This window comes from Ipomoea triloba, chromosome 3 (genome assembly GCF_003576645.1).
Source record: "Ipomoea triloba cultivar NCNSP0323 chromosome 3, ASM357664v1".
Taxonomy (NCBI): Eukaryota; Viridiplantae; Streptophyta; class Magnoliopsida; order Solanales; family Convolvulaceae; genus Ipomoea; species Ipomoea triloba.
This window is the reverse complement of record NC_044918.1, coordinates 17783176-17804576: the sequence shown is the minus strand read 5'-3', so window position 1 is coordinate 17804576 and position 21401 is coordinate 17783176. Positions and strand designations below refer to the sequence as shown.

At 34.4% G+C, this 21401-nt stretch overlaps 3 protein-coding genes and 1 non-coding gene across 4 annotated transcripts; 1 reads left to right on the top strand and 3 right to left on the bottom strand.

Moving 5' to 3' along the window:
• Window positions 1–8825: 8825 nt before the first annotated feature.
• LOC116014390 lies at window positions 8826–9841 on the bottom strand. Its single transcript, XM_031254441.1, has one exon. It carries the CDS (start codon window positions 9796–9798, stop codon window positions 9022–9024), a length of 777 nt encoding a protein of 258 aa, XP_031110301.1. The 5' UTR covers window positions 9799–9841; the 3' UTR covers window positions 8826–9021.
• A 3743-nt stretch (window positions 9842–13584) lies between these two features.
• Window positions 13585–14766, top strand: LOC116012998 (G-type lectin S-receptor-like serine/threonine-protein kinase At1g67520). Its single transcript, XM_031252663.1, has one exon. It carries the CDS (start codon window positions 13585–13587, stop codon window positions 14764–14766), a length of 1182 nt encoding a protein of 393 aa, XP_031108523.1.
• Window positions 14767–15023: 257 nt separating this feature from the next.
• Window positions 15024–17967, bottom strand: LOC116014096. Its single transcript, XM_031254092.1, has 6 exons — window positions 17751–17967; window positions 17601–17670; window positions 17355–17460; window positions 17035–17133; window positions 16804–16950; window positions 15024–16733 (listed from the first exon to the last, which is right to left on the bottom strand). Exons 1-6 carry the CDS (start codon window positions 17881–17883, stop codon window positions 15459–15461), a joined length of 1830 nt encoding a protein of 609 aa, XP_031109952.1. The 5' UTR covers window positions 17884–17967; the 3' UTR covers window positions 15024–15458.
• Window positions 17968–18000: 33 nt separating this feature from the next.
• Window positions 18001–18081, bottom strand: TRNAL-AAG. The gene has a single exon. It is a non-coding gene; the product is annotated as a tRNA-Leu (tRNA).
• Between the last annotated feature and the right edge of the window lie 3320 nt (window positions 18082–21401).

Below are 21401 nucleotides of genomic sequence, written 5' to 3'. Positions count from 1 at the left end.
GCAAACAAATTGGATTGAGTAGTACTAATATTAGTAATGTTTTTTTTTAGTATTCAAATAAAATATATAAATTAATTAGTAGTGATATGATTACATGATTTGCAGATTTGGTTGCCGCCATTGCTATCCATTTGCTACTTGCCGCAGAATTTCTTCCAAAATCGCTATCATGCTGCATCGATCTTTTGTATTAATTTATTAATTTATTTATATATTTATTGTGGGTATTGACCAATTCAAACAATGCACATCATTTTCTATGTTATTCTCTTCATAATCAAATGATTTTTGCTTTAAATATTTTATATGTAAAACAAGAAATTTGCATCAATGATATCACCCCCAAGCCAATTAAATCCCATCACAAAAATTATTATAATATTATCTATGAGAAAATGGAGATAATTTAAAAAAAAAAGATCAAATCATCCGATTGTATGATGGTGATCCAACGACCCACTTTTTTATTCCCAACAATTCAGTGGCTAAGATTTGATGCTACAATGTGGTAGAAGTTGGCCATTTAAGAGGGGCATCTCATCCAATAATGTATAGTGCATGCTAGAATATGAACAAGAATAAAAGAAAGCCTATCATATCGTACCAGTACTTTATACCATAAAAAAAATCTAAAAATTAATATCGCAAGATTCAAAGAAATTTAGCTTCAACGTACCTATCCTTAATTGTACATTTGAACTTTATATACAAGATTAATACACACTCTATATATTGTAATGGTAGAGAATTTTTATGTCAAAGTTAAGTACTTCATGTTATATATAATTACAGGTGGTTTTTACCAGAATTTTCTTTTTGGAATATTACGATGTCTATTGGAATTAATATTATTCTTCATATTTCAAGAATAATACTACGTAATATTTTAAATATAGTCATCGGTCATTAATTTTAATCAAAGTACTTTAGAAAAGGTCCTTTTTTTTTTCATGATCAATCATCTGAGAAGATATAGACTTGATCGATCTTCAAAGAATTCAGAACAACTCTCAAATTAAACAAAGTCATCCAACTATATATTAAAAAGAAATCAACTAACTATTGAGTATAAGTTTTCATAAACAAAATCAGAAATTAGTTTCACTTTTAGTTTTCTAACACATAATTTACAGTCAAAACTCTTGTGGTCAAGCGGGACTCTCCAAGATGGAGTTTGAACCATATTTATTGTTAAAATCAAACAGCGTTGTAGTAAATATGGGCAATTAAAGTAATTGAAATAAAAAAGATTAATTATTATTATTATTATTATGATTAGATATACATATATACATAGAGATTAAGTAGATTCAACAGACTTGGGAGAAAGGGCGGGAAGGTTGTGGCTCTTTCCCGGCGGCAGGGAGTTTGATCTCTTGAACCATGCAGAAGACCCAGAAGAATCCGAGCGATGATACCGGCACCGGAAAGACCCTTTATGGGTCGTCGGCGAGCAGAGGCACTGTCCCTTCGGAGATTTCGCCGGAATAGTGTTGGATTCTCCGGTGGCACCCTTGGGAGAAGTGGTAGAGATGGTAATATTTTTGTTTGTAGAGGCCATATTTGATTTCTTTTCAAACTGATTCAAGCCATAAGGGTATGTGCATTTATAGGAGAATACTATTCCTTTAACTCTATTCGTAAAATAGGAAATTACTAAATAATAAATAATGGGACATATGCATGTGACATAATTACGATAGTGAGATTATAATATTTTATTTAGAAATTTAGTTTTTTAAGTACATGGTGACTGGAATATGAATTTTTCTTTATAAAAAATAATGGTAATTTTTTAAGCATTACTCGATGTGTGAATTAGGTAAGTATCAATATGTTGAAAATAGAATACCTAAAAGTGACTTTATTTGCTCCAAGTTGAACCATACATAAAGCAATTAAGCAGCCAAGTGGTCCTTAAATTCATTATTTATTTATTTATTTTTTTTTTTAAAAAAATGTTTCTTTCATCTTTTATTGCCATTCGATCTTTAGAATGCTGTGGTCTCTATGACTCCCCTGCTCAGCTGTCAGCTCTATCTCAACTTGTTAGGAAAATGCCATTTTCAATATAATGAATTTTATTATAAAATGTTGTGTGTTAAATTAACAAGCTTAATTAGCTTGTACTATGTTGATATATCCATGGAATCGTAGAGAAGGGAGAAGTGTTTATAATGTTAGATTTAGCTAATTAGTTGGTTGAGATTAATTTTTTAATGATAAAATATTTAATGTACTATACAATATTGTTTTAATTAATTTGCTGATGTATAATGCATATGTGCCAATTTTTTTTTAATTTTAATTTGATTAAAAATATTTTAAATTGTGAAATTAGTTTATTTTCATATTATTGACAATTTCATTTGTTGTAGAGAGTATATTATAAATTACAATATATAATAGATTAATTTTGGTTGACTTGTCAGCCCAATTATTATTCAATCTCTATGGATGCATTCCAGACGGTTACGTTCCTCAACGGACGCCGTTATTAGAAACCTTATCGTTTGCGCAAAGAAAAAAAAAAAAAAAAAAAAAAAAACTTATCCAAAATGTGAACAGTGTGATTCCCAAGAAAAACATTAGTATTGGGCTGAATCATCAGCCATCAGGCATTCATTTCAACTACAGATCAGATTCATTTACGGAATTATAATCGGAGTTTTTTTTTTTTTTTTTTTTTTTTAATAAAGAAAAAAAAAACTGCTAAAAGAAAACAATACTTTTTCATCAGCTAATTATATCTTGTATAGGCTATCAAATAAAGACAAAAGAATCTTCTACTTCCTGATTAGTTGTAATCATTGAACAAAGAAAGAATGCGTAAATTCCACGTGAAAGTGATTCAATCAATGAGAAAAGGGATTTGATTTAAGGAGAGTTTTTCAAAAAGGCACCAGCAAACTATCCAGATAAAACCTTCTCAAAAAAATGAATTTATAGTACGTTAAAAATAAATATGTATAAACCTGTATTAATGAACTAATACTTTAATGATTAAGGTCCTTAATTAAAATTAAAATTATAATATATTAAAAATGAATTTATAATATAAAAAATGCATATGTATTAAGGTCCACCTTATAAGATGAACCTTAGGTCCAGCAGGATATAACAGTTGGTTGGCACATGAACAAGCCACTCCTAGAAGCACGCATGTTATGTCATATGTGCGCTAACTATTGGTGGTAACTAGGTAGTTTCCTTGAGTGTTGTGAAGAGTTTGGCTTAAGGATGTGCCTAGATCGACTTTAATTTATTGGCTAGTAATTGTTAAATGTGTATATATATACCTCCTTTTGGTAGTGTGAGTAGGCTATATGGAGAGGGTGATAATGTCCAATTTATATTTCAAATAAAGATAGTAAAGTTGATATTTTTGCATCTGTATCATACGCGTCTTGAGCAGTAAAGATATCTATTGTCATTTACTAAAAACGTAAATGACTCATTTTATACTAGTAAATTATAAACTCATGTGAGTTTGCTTCGTATGTTTTGTCCCATACTATCCTAAACACATAGCCAGAAAAACTGAGTGAGTTGGAATTGAAGGTTGACTGCATAGCTAGTGTCATGGACATGCCGTACAATTGAATAGTTCAATAAGGTACTTAATGAAGGAAAATGATTGATAAATGTACTCTCATGGACTATGACTCCCATCATATGTACAAATTTTATTAGGTAAAGAAAAGTGAATGATAAAAACAGTGATCTATTATATTTTTTTAGATCAATCAAAATATTATACATGATTGGTGGGTAAAAAAATATAATAATAAATGAAAGTAAATGTAGTATAACTCGTGAGGGAAATGAGTCATGTCATAAGGAGATGAGTAGACTTGAACTCCGTTTCAAAGAATTTTATATTTATTTATGTCACAAATCCTTTTTTATATTTTGATTTTGATCAAGTCTTATCCAAACAAGTTCTTTCCATCTCTACAACTTCATTTATAAGATCTAATTAAGCTCAATATGTACATGCATTAAATTCTTTTTGCTTAAATGAGATGTTGTTGATATTGGTATGTTAATATTTGGTAAAAGACATTGAATCCAAAATAGTTGACCTATAATTTCATCATCTTATCATCAAATTAAAACTAGCTACTCAGATTGATTTATCTTTTTGTGATCTTTTACCGGTTAAAGGGGTAAAATAATCATACAAGATTTATTCAATGCATACCCTCAGATAGTAATTACAAATTTTTATTGTAACTTCCAAAAAAAAAAAAAATAGCTAGCTAACTGCGTAGCCAGCTGTCTAGACGCTTGACATATGAGAGGAAAACGTACTGTAGATGATATATGGTTGGTTTTTGGTATTATCTGGCCGGCATCTTAATTCCTCAATGCCAAACAGTATACAATAATTCAGTGTCGTTTGATAAACGCGCAAAAGAGTGAACATTAAGAATACGTGTGTATACATTTCTCCAAAATCATTGAATGAAGCCATAAACCAAAACCATTCCGAGGCAAAAACAACTTCTATTGTCCGAAACCCACAAATAAAGACAAATTGATGATCATTACATATACACATGTTAAACTTCTTTATTTAATTTACTGTGGGACCTCAAAAAATCATTTCAGTACCAAGTCAACATTTGCATTCTGGTTTAAGGTAAGGTTTTTTTTTTTCTTCTTCAATTTACAAAAAAAAAAAATCTATAAGAATGTATTTTTGTGTGATGTGGATTTTGTAACCTTGGTCAGTAAAAGACCAAAAAAAGAAGTAAATCAACTCAGATTGCGCATAACTAACTAGCTCAAATTGAGAAAGTCAATAGACATATGTCACGGAAAGTTGAACTTAGAACATTGTGTAACCAAATTAATTGTCCGGTCAACTTGGTTAGAAGTTGCTCCAAAATAAAATTTTTCTTGTTTAGGATATTCATGAAAGACCTTCGTTTTGGGTGAGGGCTGTTTTGAAATGGCCAAAGAATGGGTGCAACAAGAGTGGTAGGAAGGAGACTTAAGGATAACTCCGACTCTCTCAAACCATATATACGTACAGTAGATATATTTATAAATTGTATATATATGAAATTAAGTTAGACAAATATAGTTTAAAACAATGTGTGAAATTTGTTTAATAGTCAGCAGTCAAAGTATCCAAAACTAAAACAATGGACACTAAAAGCAAAACTAAGTCCATCATGACATGGAATGGTTTACCATTTCATTGATCGTTGATGTAAACGTTTTATGTTATGAATTAATGGAATAGCTAGGTTTACTTTCAAAAAAATTAAAAATCCATCATGACATAAATGTATAAATTCCATAAAGTTTACGTCTTCACTCCACCCGCAACCCCAGAGACCATGAGAGGTCAGGTCAGGCTTTACTAATATATATATATATATATATATATATATATTTTTTTTTTTTCAACAAAAAAAATATTTAACACCATTAAACTTTTACCAATTTTCATGTCTTCTCGGGTTATGATTTGAGCATTAAATGCTTGGTTGATTTATGTAATTGTTAGGTTTTGTGCATATTAATGGATTAATTAAATTTTAAATATATTTTAAATTAATTTTGTGCACTATAATGAGTATTGTAATACGCGAGTGTTGTTTGTTATTATCTTTGAATATAGCAATTAGAACGTACAATATAGCAAGATAATATTACTACATTTAAAATATATTAACAAAATTATTTAATATTATTAAAAGAAAAGATAAGTTTATTATCTTCCTTATACTACCAAAAAAAAAAAATGATGAGGGAGAAAGATTGAAAGAGACGTGTATTTGTAGATGAAAGTGAATATATAGGAAGATATAATGACATACTTAGAAAGACATATGTTTCAGACTTGCAGAGATGATAAAACTGAAGAGAGAAGTGTGAAACCTAGATTGAACAGGAGGCTTATCTCTCTTTTTTTTCTTTTTTTTTTTCTTTTTTTTTTCATTTTATCTTTTATTTTAAGTGGGGTAGTTGAATTATTTTTAAATGATTATTGATTTTGATTCTAATTTGTATGCCAAATAGCTAGATAGAATATTTTTACAATTGTGCACTCATTTTTCAAGTGTTACATATATACATTAATTCCTATGTTGATTTCCCTCCCCTATGAAATAAATAGTTTTTTTTTTTAATACTAAAACTCATTTTAACTATTGAGTATTTAATTTTGACTCTGATACTCCAACTAATAGTGTAAATTAATTAACTTATGATCAAACTATATAGTATAAGTGAATAGTATGAAAAGAGTAACGGGACAAGACATTTCATATGAAAACTTGAAAAAGGAAAAAATCACCAATCTATTTTACTAAGTTAGGCTGAAATCCACTATTATTGTTGAATAGTTCATGTTTCAACCTACTCTACTTAGTACTACTAAGATATAACGTAAATGTAAGATGGGGTAATGAGGTGTGGAAGCTAAGTAAGGGTCTGACCTTATGAGGTCGGAAGCTCCGATTAGCATGGTACAAGTTGGGAGAAGAAGCCCACTCACGTACACTAAGTAGAATGCCTTATTTATACTAAGTGGTAAGGGGGAATAATGATAGTAAATTATTGATGCAGTTGACATGACATTTATTGATTGGGCACTTAGGTCAGTCATGACACGTGTAAATTATTAGAAATTTTTAGCAAAAATAACATTTTAAGTGACTATTTTGTAGTACAAATATGTGGGATTCACTTCCAATTTGGGTTGGTCAAAGTGGATTCAGGTTCTTCGAAGTGAGACGAAGAAATTGATATATTGTACACTCAAAACGAATAATGTGTGAATAACAAATTAATTCTCAAATAGACCAATTTGAGTTGGAAAATGAAGTTGGGAAGGCTTGGAAGAAGCCTTTGTCCCACATTGGAATTGGAAGTAAGTTTGCACTAGTATATACATACAATTAATCATTTTTAGAAGGAGTTTGAATTGTATAGAATAAATGATCTCTCACGCGTAGGGGTGGGGTGTAAATCAAATCCAACAGGATTGTTTATTGCCATTTATTTCATCATTTTCGCTGATTGTTGGTTGCTACTTTTAGAGCACTTCAAAACTCTTTGATTTCCTCTCCCTCTATGATCTCTTGAAAATTATTTCTTGAATTTTTTTGCCAAACCTTCCAAAAATCAAAGTGAATCCATTTTTCTTGGGTGACTGACGCTATAACGCTCCTACACCATCGGAAGATAGCGAATTGATTTTAAGGAAAGTGTGTGTTACAAACGACTTGAATTTTCCTTGTTTCTGTTCTTTATCTGTTGGGTTTGTATTCTCAAAATCCGAACCCTTTATTATATTTATTTTGTATGAATAAATTTAATTTATTGTCTTACTCATCCCTACTGTTGATATGACGACTGGTGAGGTGATGATGAATTTAAACTATCTAGCAACGATGGTCGATAAGTCAACTGATATAGAGGTCGGTAATCAATCTATTGATACGTAGGTCGGTGAGTCTATTGACATGGAGGTCTTGCTGACATAGAGATCGATAGGTCTACTAACATGGAGGCGAGTAGGTATAATGGTGTGGAGGTTGGTAGGTCTAATGACGTGGAGGTCTGTACATCTAGGCGTAGAGATAGGTAAGTAGACATATAGACTCTTGGGTTAGAAATTTCCTCAGATCACATTTAGAAGGACCTTTGATCTAGATCGAGAAATATACTCCATTGGACAATTAAGTAAGGCTGTCTTAGCTTATAACCCTTAATTACACAAACCAAAGCTCACTTATATATTTTTATTATACGATTTATATTAATTAGCTAAACAAGAAAGAAATAAAAACAAGAAAAATAAGGTTAGGCATGCATATATAAAGCAATAATCAATCAACACGTAAAAAGTATAGAGGATAAAATGAAACTAGTCTTTTATAAATTGGAAATGCAAAAGAATAGAGAGTTGAAGCACATGCATCGATAGGCATAGTGTGTAATTGAAGTATTCAATTCAAGAATGCATGGCAAGAGATGGATGGTGAAGCTTCTTTGTTTCATAGAACACATCGAAAAAAACAAGACTCGTCCTTGTGTGCGACAACAAGCATGACACGCCCCACTCATTTTTCATCTCTTGTTTTATTGGATTATTATTAATATTATATTATTATGTTGCCTAGGAATCAGCAAACGAGGTCCATCAAAAACAGAGATTTAATTTTTACATACATTTGTTGCTTTGCTTAAATACTTCTATGGCCTCACATGCATCTTCACAATCCCCTTCTGTTAAAAAGCTTAAAATACATGCGTGTTTGTTGGTTTCCTCTGTTAAACACCAAAAACAATCCAAATTAAACAAACAAAATCTTTTTATCATCGTAATTGTAACTCTCTTCTGTATAGGCGTGGCATTGACAAATGTGCCTTGTCTCTCACAACTTTTTTTAAAATGATATCTTTAACCTATAAATTATTATGAAAGTGATGAATTTAGTCTGATAAGGGATGAGACTAAACCCAAACATGAAATTTTCTTTACGAAAAATAATAATGATGTTATCAAAGCACAATGTACTTGACAATTCCATTTAGTACTCCGTATTTCGATAACTAGTAATCATAGTCAAGACGTTTAATTATTTTTAGGAAAATTTTGTCATTTAAACGCTCCAACAATTAGCCTTAAAAAATTCTTCCTTCAACTTTCATCACATTTAGGTTAGAGGTTGGAATGACAAAATTTCACCTAAAAAATTGTCAAATATCTCAATTTCATAGCTTGCAAGTTAGTCGAAATGGCTAAAATTAAGTGTCCCAAAATAAAAGTTATGAAATAAAAGTAAAAAGTGGAGACTAAAAAATGATAACATTTTTTTGGAACTAAAGTTCAAACAAGAAAAAACAAAAATCATAGTACATGAACAAATTAAAAAGGTCCCTCTAAGTCTAAGTCTCAATTAAACTAAATATCAAGATTGGAGTCCTAGCTAGCTATCATCAACTTATCTTCTCTACTAATATAAAGCTTGGGATTTGACTATGGAGTTTGAATCATCACCATGAAGAAGTGGAAGGGGAACAAGAAGAAGAAGACGAAACAGCGTCATTGTTACTAATAATGGAGTCACTCCTAGAAGTACCAAGTGAGCTAGCATCCTTGAGCGAAACCGAGCACGCCTTGGCCGGGAGTTTTTTCATCGGCGTTAACGCCACCGAAGACGCGGGGCTACAACACGCAGATTGGCCGCCATTCTCGTCGGAGCCGCCGCTTAACCGTGACGGCGACGAATCCGGCGTCTCAAACGGGGTGTCATCCACCGCCCCGCACGCCACGTTATTGGCTTCCAAGTCATAAATCGGATTGCATATGTACACACAATCTTCTCTCCCAGCGCCGCCGCCGTCTTCGCCGTGGACTAGCTTCGGCGACGCCATGGGTATAAAGGCGGCGGCGGGAGAGGGCGGCGTGGAGGAAAACATAAGACCGACTTCGTGGGGTTTCTTGGGGAGCTCAGAATAATTCTGGGTCTCCAAATCCGGGTTATTAATGTTGTTTGAAGTGTGGGGAAACACTGCAGGGAATAGGAAGTTTCTTGGGGCGTGGAGGACGCCCTGAGCGTAGAAGGTGCTGAGAGTTGGGGCGGTGGGATGGGGTTGGGGGTGTGGGGCGGCGGCGGCGGAGGTGGTGGTGGTTTTGCGGAGGTGTCGGCGGCGGAGCAAGAGAGAGCAGTAGAGCTGGGCTAGTAGAAGCAAGACTAGGGCTAGGACTATTGCAAGGCTGAGTAGCATTGTGAGTGTTGCTCCCATTATTATCTTGGAACTTCCCTTCATTGTGTGTGTGTGTGTGAAATTTAGGGTGAAAAAGATTGGGACTTTAAGGAGTAAATAAATGGGGAGAAAGTGTAAAAACACGAAGAGAATTGGGAAGTAAATAAAGCAAGGAGAAGTTTTGGCGGGAAAGTGCAAGAACTCTCCTCGCAATAAAAAGTGCACTTAGTACTTATAGAATTATTATTATTATTATTTTTTTAGTTAAATGAGATGTCGAGACTTCTCAAGCTATATGTGAACATAACACAGTTTGTGAGCCATCTTATTAATGTATTCTTTGGCATGTTCCGTAGCGAGGTTTATTGTTTACCTAAGACATGTTCTCTTCATAAGGGGACATGCTCAGGACGAAAGAATGAACAACAAACTTGTTTTCTAGTCGTTTTGTTCTATAAATTTTAATAATAATCCTTTTGTAGGTTCACCTACAAAAAATTTGTTATAACTTCTTATTCTTCTGAATGATATGATTCAATGAATTTCTTACGGCCTCGAATCACTTCACTAAATCATTCAGTTGGGTGGTGTATACAAATGGCATGAACGTAGTCAGCATGGAATTCCTTATTTATCTGAAGAGCAATGAAGTATCCAGTCAAAAAAGTTGATAGTCAAATTAATATTTTTTAGTTGAAGAACTAATGAATCAAAGGTTGGTAGTCAACCTCAAGCATTTTCCTAGGTAAGAAGGGAAAGGGAAACATAGAAAGGGAATCTAACTACTTAGGGAAATAATAAGTGAAACTCTGCTCAAAGTGAAAGCCTTGCAGCTTTCTGACATTTTGAACTCAATTTTGGCCACCTTCCCCAACTTTATACAAATTTCCCTCTTTTTGGATCACTTCATTCTCATGCGATTAAATGAAGTTGATCGAATATATATGTTGTAATGTTAGGCATATCATGTCCCTTAATTCAATAGTACCAATTTAGATATAAATTTGATTGTATACACCCAGGCTGGCCTTGTGAAATTTAGTGAAAGACTGTTTGGGACAGAGCAAAGCCACGGAGTCTCTCCTAAAGCTGACCCAACACTGTGCTTTTCCTTTTTCGAATATTTTTGTCAGCAGAGCACAACGTATGTACTTTTTTACCGGAACATAACATCTACTGCACAAAATAAAATATGAAAAGATTGAAGCATCAACTCATCTCCGATCCTTCCTTATAATTCAACTTTATCATGTCCACATTGACAGCTCAGTTGGTCACAAAAAAGACCAGGAATCGTGTCTTACCAGCGGCAATAGACTGTTTTTTATTTTATTTTATTACTACTGACTCTGTTATAATGTAGTATCTGTTCATGGCAATGGACTGCTTGTGTGCAGTAAAATGGTAAATTAGCAACTAACCTAACCAGACTAGCAAATGTTAGAGATACGGTTATCAAAGGTACCCTTTAGTCTGTTTCTGTAGATGAATAATCTTCAATTCATATTTCATTAAAAAGCCACACCTCTGATCTGCAACCGAATGGATTCTGGGATCTCTCTCTCTGGTTTCACAAACCCATAACCGAATGCTAGCATTGATACAGAAGTAGTATGAAAAAGACTATGCTGGGAATCAATGGTAAAGAAGTGCACAGAGCAAAGAGAAAGAAAGATAGTAATTACATAACAAAATTGAAGGAAATGGCAGCACTGTACTATTGTCAGGTAGTGAAGTGTTATTGGCTTGTGCCTGTCTTTCTGAACGCTTCATAGTTGCTGTGCTCCACTATATTCACAAGATTGCAAGCTCAATTTAACTGTAGCAAAATAAAGAGGTTCTGACCAGCCTCAAACTCTTCTGTCTGTTTCCCCTCATCAACAATACTAACCACTAACAACATATTATTATTAAATTTGGATAACAAAAGAAACTCGCAACCATTACTAGGGTGTGTACCGGATAAAACTTACTTTGTAATTCTAGCCTGTAAAGGACCACAAATAGATAAACCAGGTTAGCTTGTTTGGTTTAAACTAAGAAAACCAATATGGCGCTCCTACAGAGTAGAATTTGCAATATTGTAGTTACTAATTCGAACAGTTTGGCTAACTTGGTTAAGATTGCTCCTAACAACATATTATTGTAGTTTTTGTTCTTGAAAAATTGATATAAGAGCAACCTCAACAATATTTTTTTTGTTCTTGTTTTTGTTTTTGTGGTTTTGTAGTGCCATGTAAGCAAGGGAGGAAAAAAAAAAGGAAAAAGATTGACAACAAAAAGTAAAAGTAAATTATTATTTACGCGTGTGTAGTTGGGTGCAGCAAGTACGCGTGATAGGCTGGCTTTTCAATTATGGGACCCACAAAAAAAAAAATTAATTTGCAAGAATAAAAATTTTCAAAAAAAAATTTCCGTCCCATTAATTAAAAATCTCACCCCAAATTTTTTGTTCTAAAATAAACTAGAGCCTGAGAATTTGAGATCCACAAACCATTTAAATTAGGTCAAAATATATTCACACTTTTTTGAGTGTGCAAAATAAATTTTGTATATGTTTAATTAATAGGTGAAGGTGAAACTGATTAAGGTGCAATGCAAAATAAGCTTCGCAAGTTTGACTTGAATTGCGTGCATGCAGTAGAGCTGTAGAGGCTCTATTGCACCAATATCATATGTTTTCTCCCTGCATCATTGATTCACTGTTGTTTCTCTGGAAAACATATTTCCGATCCAACAGTTTCCCCAGAGAACAATGACTCAAAAATGAAGTTTTTAAAACTAAGCACAAAGAAATTGATAATAATAATCCCCCTTCCCTGGAAACTAAAGCTCTATTTGACTCAAGTAGCTAATAAGCTTACTATAGCCTTTGCTATCTTTTAAAAATTAGCTGATATCGCCTTACAAATGATCTTAAACTGTTGGGTTAATTATGATGTATTTTATAGCTTTCAATTCTTATGAGAAAAGGAAGCGGGAGTAGTAGTAGGATCATGTTTATAACTTTAATCCGTTAACCTTAACGAGTCATGTCCATGCTTAGCCTTATCATGCTCGTGCTGTTATTATGCCAACCCGTTTATACAAATTGTCAAGTTTTAGAATGTGTTTAGTTCAAACATTGAAATTGAAATGATAATAAGAATCAAATACTTGATGACAGGAAGGGATATTCTCACCCCTATTAGAAAGTTGCAAACAACCTCTGTCCCATGGATCTCTGTTTCTTGAAAATTTTCCTCTCCGCTTCTCTGTGGACCGTTAAGGCGGGATCTTTGATCCCTTTCAAGAACAGAAAAAATTGTCATTCCGACATGCATCATTAATAAAAATTGAAAAAACTGAAGGTGTTCAATGGTCAGAGCTTGTGTTCTTTGACAACGTAACAACGGTCTACCACTGCCATTCAATGGTTCCAAGACATGAACACTTACTTTGGTCCACTTCACTTGCTGTAACACTTGCCTACACACACATATATATATATATGCTTCCAATTATCAATAAATGCTGCACTTTGCAACACACAAAACTTTCTATTCACTATACTATCCTACATTATTGTGCTACTGCCTTGACTACTTTTCAACTTTTCAAGAAAAGTTGAAATGTCTTCTCTAATTAATAACATGCAATCAGAAGCGTGTGATGAAGATTCAAAGACCAGAAATCATACCACTTGATGAAGAAAGCAACGTAAAAAGTTGGATGTAAAAGTCTATATAAACGCAAGCTAGGAATTGAAATTGAAATGCATCCAATATAATCATTTTGTTTTATCCTAAGCTAAGCTAAATGGATTCCTCCAAAATCTTTCTTCTCATTCTACTAATCTCATTTCTCCACATGGGATTTTGGTCTTACGTTAGTGTAGTTGCAGAGTCAGACACACTGAAGCAGGGTGCCAAAATTCGAGACTGGGAACATTTGACTTCTGCTAAGGCCATTTTCAAGCTGGGTTTCTTTAGCATTTCTGCCGGCTACTCCGTTCCAAACAACATAGAGAACCATTATCTAGGAATATGGTACACCAACGTGCCAAACCAGCCGGTCTGGATTGCCAACCGTGATTCCCCGCTCCCAGACTCATCTGGTTCACTCATCATCGACGCTGATGGCAAACTCAAGATTTCGTACGTTGGAGGGATGATTACAGTGTCGAATGTTTCCACAATAATGTCGGGAAACAACGTGGGCGCCACGCTGTTGGACTCTGGAAACTTGGTCGTACGTGAAGTTCACGAAAATGGAAGCTTTGGAGGTGTGTTATGGCAGAGCTTTGATTACCCCACGGATGTGCTTGTGCCTGGAATGAAACTCGGAGTAAATCTGAAAACCGGGCATGTTTGGAAGCTCACTTCTTGGTTGAGTGACCAGGCCCCGGGTTCAGGAGCTTTTGAGCTCGGCCTGGATGTTAATGGCGGGACTAACCAACTGGTCATTTCACGACGGGGAAAGGTTTACTGGACCAGTGGAGTCTGGAAAAATGGGAGCTTTGAGAAGGCACCAGACGTGACTGCAATAGAGTCCGAGTTTGGTTTCAAATTCGTGTCAAACGAGAAGGAGAAGTACTTCTCTTACTCGGCTAAACACAACTACACGTTCGCCAAATGGAAGCTGGATCTTCTGGGCCAAATCGAGCAATTCTTCGTGATACAAAATGTGAACATGTCTAGCTGGAACTGGAGATATGCTGCAGAATGTCTCCCCATTGTGGAGAATAATCCCAGCGCGGTTTGCTTGAAGGAAAACCCGGTTTCTTGCAGGAAGAGTTCTGATGTATTCGTTCAGACAAGAGGGTATTTTCTTGATGGAAACATATCTTATGTTGAGGATAGTCCAAATGGCTCCAGCTTAGCTCTCAGTGATTGCCATTCCATCTGCTGGAAAAATTGCTTCTGCACGGCATATGCATCGTCTTTTGCTGATGGAACTGGCTGCTATTTGTATACCAATGCCCATAATTTTACACTTGATGCAACTGGTGAACTGTACATCTATCGTCTCATCAAAGAACACAAAAGCTAGATACTGGTTAATGTAATTTTTCTGTAAGCGTTGCTGCTGTTTTACTGCCATTCAGGTTTTCTGCGTGTTTGTGAATGCGCCCTTTGCTCTTGAAGGGTGCAGTTTATGTAACTATGTTTACTATCAGTCTATCATTATGAAATAAAAATGGACAGGTTGTCCTTATTGTAGTAGTATATGAAATACAGAAAAAATGAGAAAATCTGATTGAATTTCCCTGTCATTTTGCCTATAACATTCAAAAGTGCCACAATACATTTAAACTTAGAAGTAGTTACTAGTCTTGGGTAGTCAAAGCTTTCCAGTAACACTGAAATTTTTTTACAAAAAGTAGCCATGGCCATGATTTGAGATTTAGAGAAGTGAATACTTAATTCAAAGGAAACCACTCAAAATATCAACTTTATATGCGAAATATATTCCTTCCTGTTGGCTTAAACACAAAATGAACAAAAAGTTTAACTCAATATTGAATGGATAAGAAGCATGAGTAGCATGGAACAAGTAAAACATTGAAAGACTAACCAGATAAGCCTGAAAATCTGGTTATCCAGGGCATACAGCTGCAATGATGTTAAAAGCTTGCTGTCATAATGTTTGATGCAGCAATTAGTCAACAAAATATTTCACCCCCACAGATTATGGATCCATGTACTGCTTATGCTTCTTAACCATCCACACAATGGAAAATTCTATGCTTTAGCTTTTCGCTTCCCAGGCAAACATTTTCGTGCAAGTGACAATCTAGACCTCGTAGGCAAGCTCCTTTCGTCTTCACTATCATCACTATCCAATACAATCAGTGCTTCAGATATTGGTAATCCTATTTCATGTTCCTTAATATTTGTTTCTAGTTTTTCCTCATGGTCTTGTTTAGGCTGCTGCTTCTTATCCAACTGAAAATGATGATTGTTACTTTCTTGAACATGAACCATAGGTTGCAAAGGTTGCCTTTGCAGCTTCACACCCAGCTTCTCTTGAACTACCTTTGAAGAATACTTTCCCACATGCCCATCAAAATCACCAGCTTCCGACATTGCATGCAAGGGTGAGGGTTTAGAATGAAAATTAGCCTTTGAATCAGCAACGTTGTCGAGAGAAATTAAATTCTCCTTGTTATTTCTCTGAGATGAACCCAATGATCCCAAAGACATTTTCCTGCCAGTTAAACCTAACTTTTTGTGCTTTGTGGTGGAAAATTTGTTTAAGGTTCTATCAACAGTGTCTATGCAGCCACGACCAGTGGTTTCCGGGCCTTCTGGCAATAGGAGACTATGACATGAAGCAGAGGAAGGAAACTGATGGGGTACAGATGGATGGGGGATGGTATGCAGTTGCTTGCCACTCTTCTGTTCAGAATCATCATACCGTAGTGACTGCTTCCGCTTCAAACTTCCAAATTCACTACCACTGGGATTGGCATGTTTCTCCGTATTGCTGCTATCTCGAGTAAGGGGATCAGCAGAGCTGCTTTGAGCCTCCAGATAGGATGCACATTGATCTGGCATCAGATCATCCTTATTATTGGAATTTCTTGCATCAGATGAACCTGAAAATTCTGGTGACATATTCAGCTCAGTCCCCCATAACTTCTCATACTCACTGGATAATCCTACTGCCTTTTTGTTCAATCCTCCAGCTTCAATAACTCCCTTAGCAGAATCTCTCTTCTGCTTTGACCCTCCAGCTTCAATATGATTGTCTAAGAGATAATGAGCAGCAGGGATTTCATTTACTTCCTTAGTAGTGTCTCCATAGTACTTCAACTCTCCAGCTTCAAGCTGATTGTCAGAGAGACAAGGAACAGGCGGAAACCCAGTTACTCTCTCAGTACTAATTCTATGCTGCTTTGATCCAGAAGAATCCAGAGACAACTTTTTGCTAACTCCACATAATCTATTTTGGCTTAGAAAGCACTGAATTGCATTAGATTTTGAAGCATCTGGTCCCTTATTCTCAACCTGCAGCTGGTGGAAAATAAACATCAAAGAGCTTACAAATGGGTATAACAAAAACCAGCCAAGCAGTGAACTTTACTTTTTCCATGTCAGGATTAATTCGAGTTTGAATTTCTTGGTGAGAAACAGAACCAGCATCTTCACTTGCTTGTGCCCTAGCAAACTTTTCCGTCATGGATCTCGCCTTCTGATTAAAAGCTTGTCTATTGTACTTGTACTCCTCACTCTGCACACCATCCCTAAATCATAGTCAAAATCTAGTAGGCACCATCCTCCATTCATCATTTTCCAACAAAAAATTTATGCTTACCGCATCATGCATTAAGCCATCATCAGGGTTTGGTTCACTTAACAACAATCCAATGCTAGTTAGAACAGTTGAAATATTCAAAGACGGCTGCCACGCACCCTACTTGAATTGAAACAATTAATTAAAATGCTAGAGAATAATGAATAAAATAAATCTTCAAACTCCACAATGTTACATTAGCATCAGTAGCTCTTAGAATAGTTCTCATCTACCAAAGATATCATCCATAAACAAGTATGTATATCTCATAGCATCGTGGTAGAATCAGTGAAATAGAATTTAAAAAGGAACATATGATTGTGTATTGAAGAAGAGTTAACCTTTGGAGGAAGATTAAGAATATCCAAGCAAATTCGCCCTCCATTGTCGATATTCGGATGATATATTGGTGTGACGAACGTCACAACTGGAGGCTGAAAAGGATACCTAAAACGAAATTCAAACCCGGTACATGAACTTCAAAACGAAATCGACATGAAAGCAGTGTAAAAAATCGCAAGGAACACATATATCGACTAAACCTAATTCAGAGCTCCCGGATTATCAAAATTTGTTCATAAAATTACCTTTCAGGAATTTGAATTTTGAGCTTAAATATCCCGTTAGCATACACAGTACCTTCTGGGCCTTCAATTTCTGAAAAATCAGGAAACAAAGCGTAGAACACTTGTTACACTGACGCCATAAACATACACACATAGTAAGACAAGACTTACGGGCGTCGATGGAGGAGAGAGAGGGCGAGGAGGAAGACGAGAGAGAAGGGAAAGAGGCGCCGTGAGGCGGGTCGGAGAGGAGAAGCTTCAGCTCCCTTTGCATTCGAAGGTTTAGCCTCGCCGCTTGCGCCATTTACTCCAACCTCGATCGTTTTTCGGATTTCTGAGTTTCAGATACTGATAGAGAGGAATTTGGAGGGAAAGGGGTAAAACCGGAAAAGGGAAGAGTGCGGGGGTTTCGAAAACGGATTGTTGAGAGTGGGATTTGAACCCACGCCCTTTCGGACCAGAACCTTAATCTGGCGCCTTAGACCAACTCGGCCATCTCAACTTTGTTTTTGCATGTAGTAAACAATTTACTTATAACCAGAAAGTTTCAATTACCTTTCACTAAATGACAGTTTTGCCATTGAAGTTTTGTTATGGTTTGAACTTTTTTTTTTGATACATTAAGTTTTCCTATGTTTTCCCTAATTACCTGTACACCCTATGCACAATGGGTCTTCATTATCTCTGATGGGTCAATGTTTCCCAATGACTGAATTTAAGGTAATCGGTTGAATCAATTGAGCTAGTCCCGCAGGACAACTTGTTATTTGTTTCATACAATTTTCAATCATTGATTTGAGATCAAATCTAAAATATACGTTTTATGTGGGCATTTCGCTATTTTAAACATTAATACAGTTCAAACATTTTATACTGGATTTTTTCGAATTAATATTCACAACTTAAAATAAATAGTTTATTAAATACAAACAGATGTTGAACCACATATATACTTGGGGTTGCTTGTGATTTGTGATTCACTTTTAAGAAGAGAACATTTTATTTAGTACACACATACACAAATGAAACACCTGGCTGGCCTCTTTTATTTATGTTCACATTTCAACATCATAACATTCATATGATGCCACTCTTCTTTCACCTGTTGTGTACCCTACTAAAGTTCCATGATCAAGACAATAGCATCTTCACCTCATCCCAATCACACTACCATATATCATATCTACCTGCCCGTAAGGGCAGCCTGAGTGGCAAGACCAAGACGCTCGCGGCCGTGAGGTCCTGAGTTCGAAACCGTCTGCCACCCGGGTTTGAGCCGGTCAGCTATGGGCAACCTAGGCTGGTTAACCTTCTTGCGGTCCTTTGCCGGCTAGGATCACAGGGCGAGGGTTTACTCACATACTCGGAAGAGGAGTGGGGTTTGCCTCGATAAACCCAATATATCATATCTACCTTTTTCTCCCCCAATGACATGTGTAGCTGTGTTCCCTTTCTTTCCATCCACTAAAAAAAAAAAATCACTACATGATTTTTAAATTAATAAAAATTAAAAATTACTAGGTCACTTTCATTACTTTTTCCTTGATTGTTTAAATTTTTACAAAAGCTATTAATCATCTTTTTCATTTATTTTAATTTATGAGTGTTAAGTCTGATCTCCCTTACTTTCAGAAGTAAGTCTCGATGTTATATCATTATATTTGTAATTTATTCACTATTTTTTTAACATCTCTACAATTCAAATTGTTGTTGTTGTTGTTATTATTATACATTTAAAAAAAAATTGAGCTTTCAAGATTCTGCAAGTGAAGCCTAACATAAAATTTGACAATAGTACATCTTGTCAAATGAAAATAAAGTTGAAACAAAATGAAACTTTAATTGTGCTGAATTAAACTACAACATATATACAAACATAACTAATTACACAGAATGAGTGTCGGTTCTTTTCATTAAAAGAAATGACATCGTTCTGGACCATGGTTCACAGTAAAATTTGCCATTTGCAAAACTTGGTTTAGGTTTTGATTTTACTTTGTTTTAATATATATAGCTCCTCAACTAGTTATTAGTTTTGACCACATAAAGCAGATACTGCATTGTAATAGAGTTAGTAGTATTAAAAAAAAAATAGTTTATTGCTTTGGTTTTACTTTGTTTTAATATATATACCTCCTCAAGTAGTTTTGACCACATAATAGTTTATTGTGATTGGTGAAACGGATAGAGGTTGAAAGCTACAACTTACAAGAGATGTAATAAGTATATGAGCAGTACATACATATGATACATCATTGTAGCCAAAAACAATTTGGCTTTCCTAATGTTAACCTTTCTCGAGACACTTAATTGGTGACATCAAGTGGTCCAAAAATGCAGCTGTCGATTCTATAGCTTGCTTACTTAATTATGTCATGCCAGTAGGTATGACTTGTCAATTATTTATTAACATTTTTAAAGAAAGTGAATTTAATCCTTGAGCTTCTTTTTTTTAATGGATAAAATAAAAAAGAAATGATGAATTTAATCATAAAGGTCTTTCAACCCTTATTATATTTTATTTACAAAACTCAAATATTGTGACATTAATTATTTTAAAAAATAATTTTATACTAGTCACCACCGTCCTTCAATTCATTACCACACAAAGAAGACAATATGCAAATTTGAGTTCAAAAATCAATAACAACACTGCAAGATATCAAAATGAAAATTATTAGTCGGGGTGTAGCTTGACTAATCAATCAACCCAAAATAAATTCAAAAATTTTCTTTTACTAGTAGTCACATGGTGCAGTATTTGAATACATTAGCTAGTTTACAGTAGATTTGACCTTATTGTGAACACTAGTATACAAGCATTTGAAACATTGTAAACTTGTTGAGACACATGCAATTTATCTCATCTACTAATTTTCATGATAAGATTTGTGGAAAACGTTTATATTTAGAGTTCAAACTATGAAATGAAAACTTACTAGGATTATGGCTAAAAGCATAAGATAAGTGGTATGTTGATTCCCTCCCAATCAAATTTTGACTTGCGAAGGTATCAAAATTGTTTATCTCAAATTTTTATTCCTTGGACAAAAATTTGTACCCAGGCCACTTTTCGTCCATTATTGTTATTATCGAATAAAGTTTAACATGTGGTGGTGGTGGTTGAATTGAAATGTATAGGCAAAATTCTGTCCACGTTTAGGTTGACACTAGCAAGCTATTTGATTGGAAGAAAAATAATTAGAGGGAAAATAAATTGTAATTCGGTGGAAAAATAATAAGGTTGGAATAAAGTAGGAATTCAAATTACATTGTTTGGTAAGGAGAAAAATAATTATGAGGAATGAGAAGAAAATAAGTGATATAAAATCATAAAGACTAAAATATCCTTATGTAATAATAATAATAACAATAACAACAACAACTAAAGACATATTTGTTATTTCATCCCTTTCTTCGATTCATAGAAACAACGAATTGCAATTCATGGGGTATATCCATGAATTGCAATTCAACCAATGAAGAAAATTATAATTCGGCGAAATTTCCTCCAACGAAGCAATGTAATTGAGGCTTTCATTGAATTTCAATTCAATTACAACCAAATTACAACGTACCAAATAGGTTATTAATACGTTTAGATGTATATATGTGCATTAACAAAAACAAGTATTCCTACAAAATTGGAGAAGATGCTGTACTCCATTAACCAATGCCTATAATTTTATAAAGCATTTGACATTTCATCATTTGGACAGACTTTTTTTTTATTGAAGATTCCGATCTCACTTTGGTCATACTCAACTTCATCAGTGGGAACTAATTACGTGGCTACTATAATATATGAAAACTTGCGCTTAA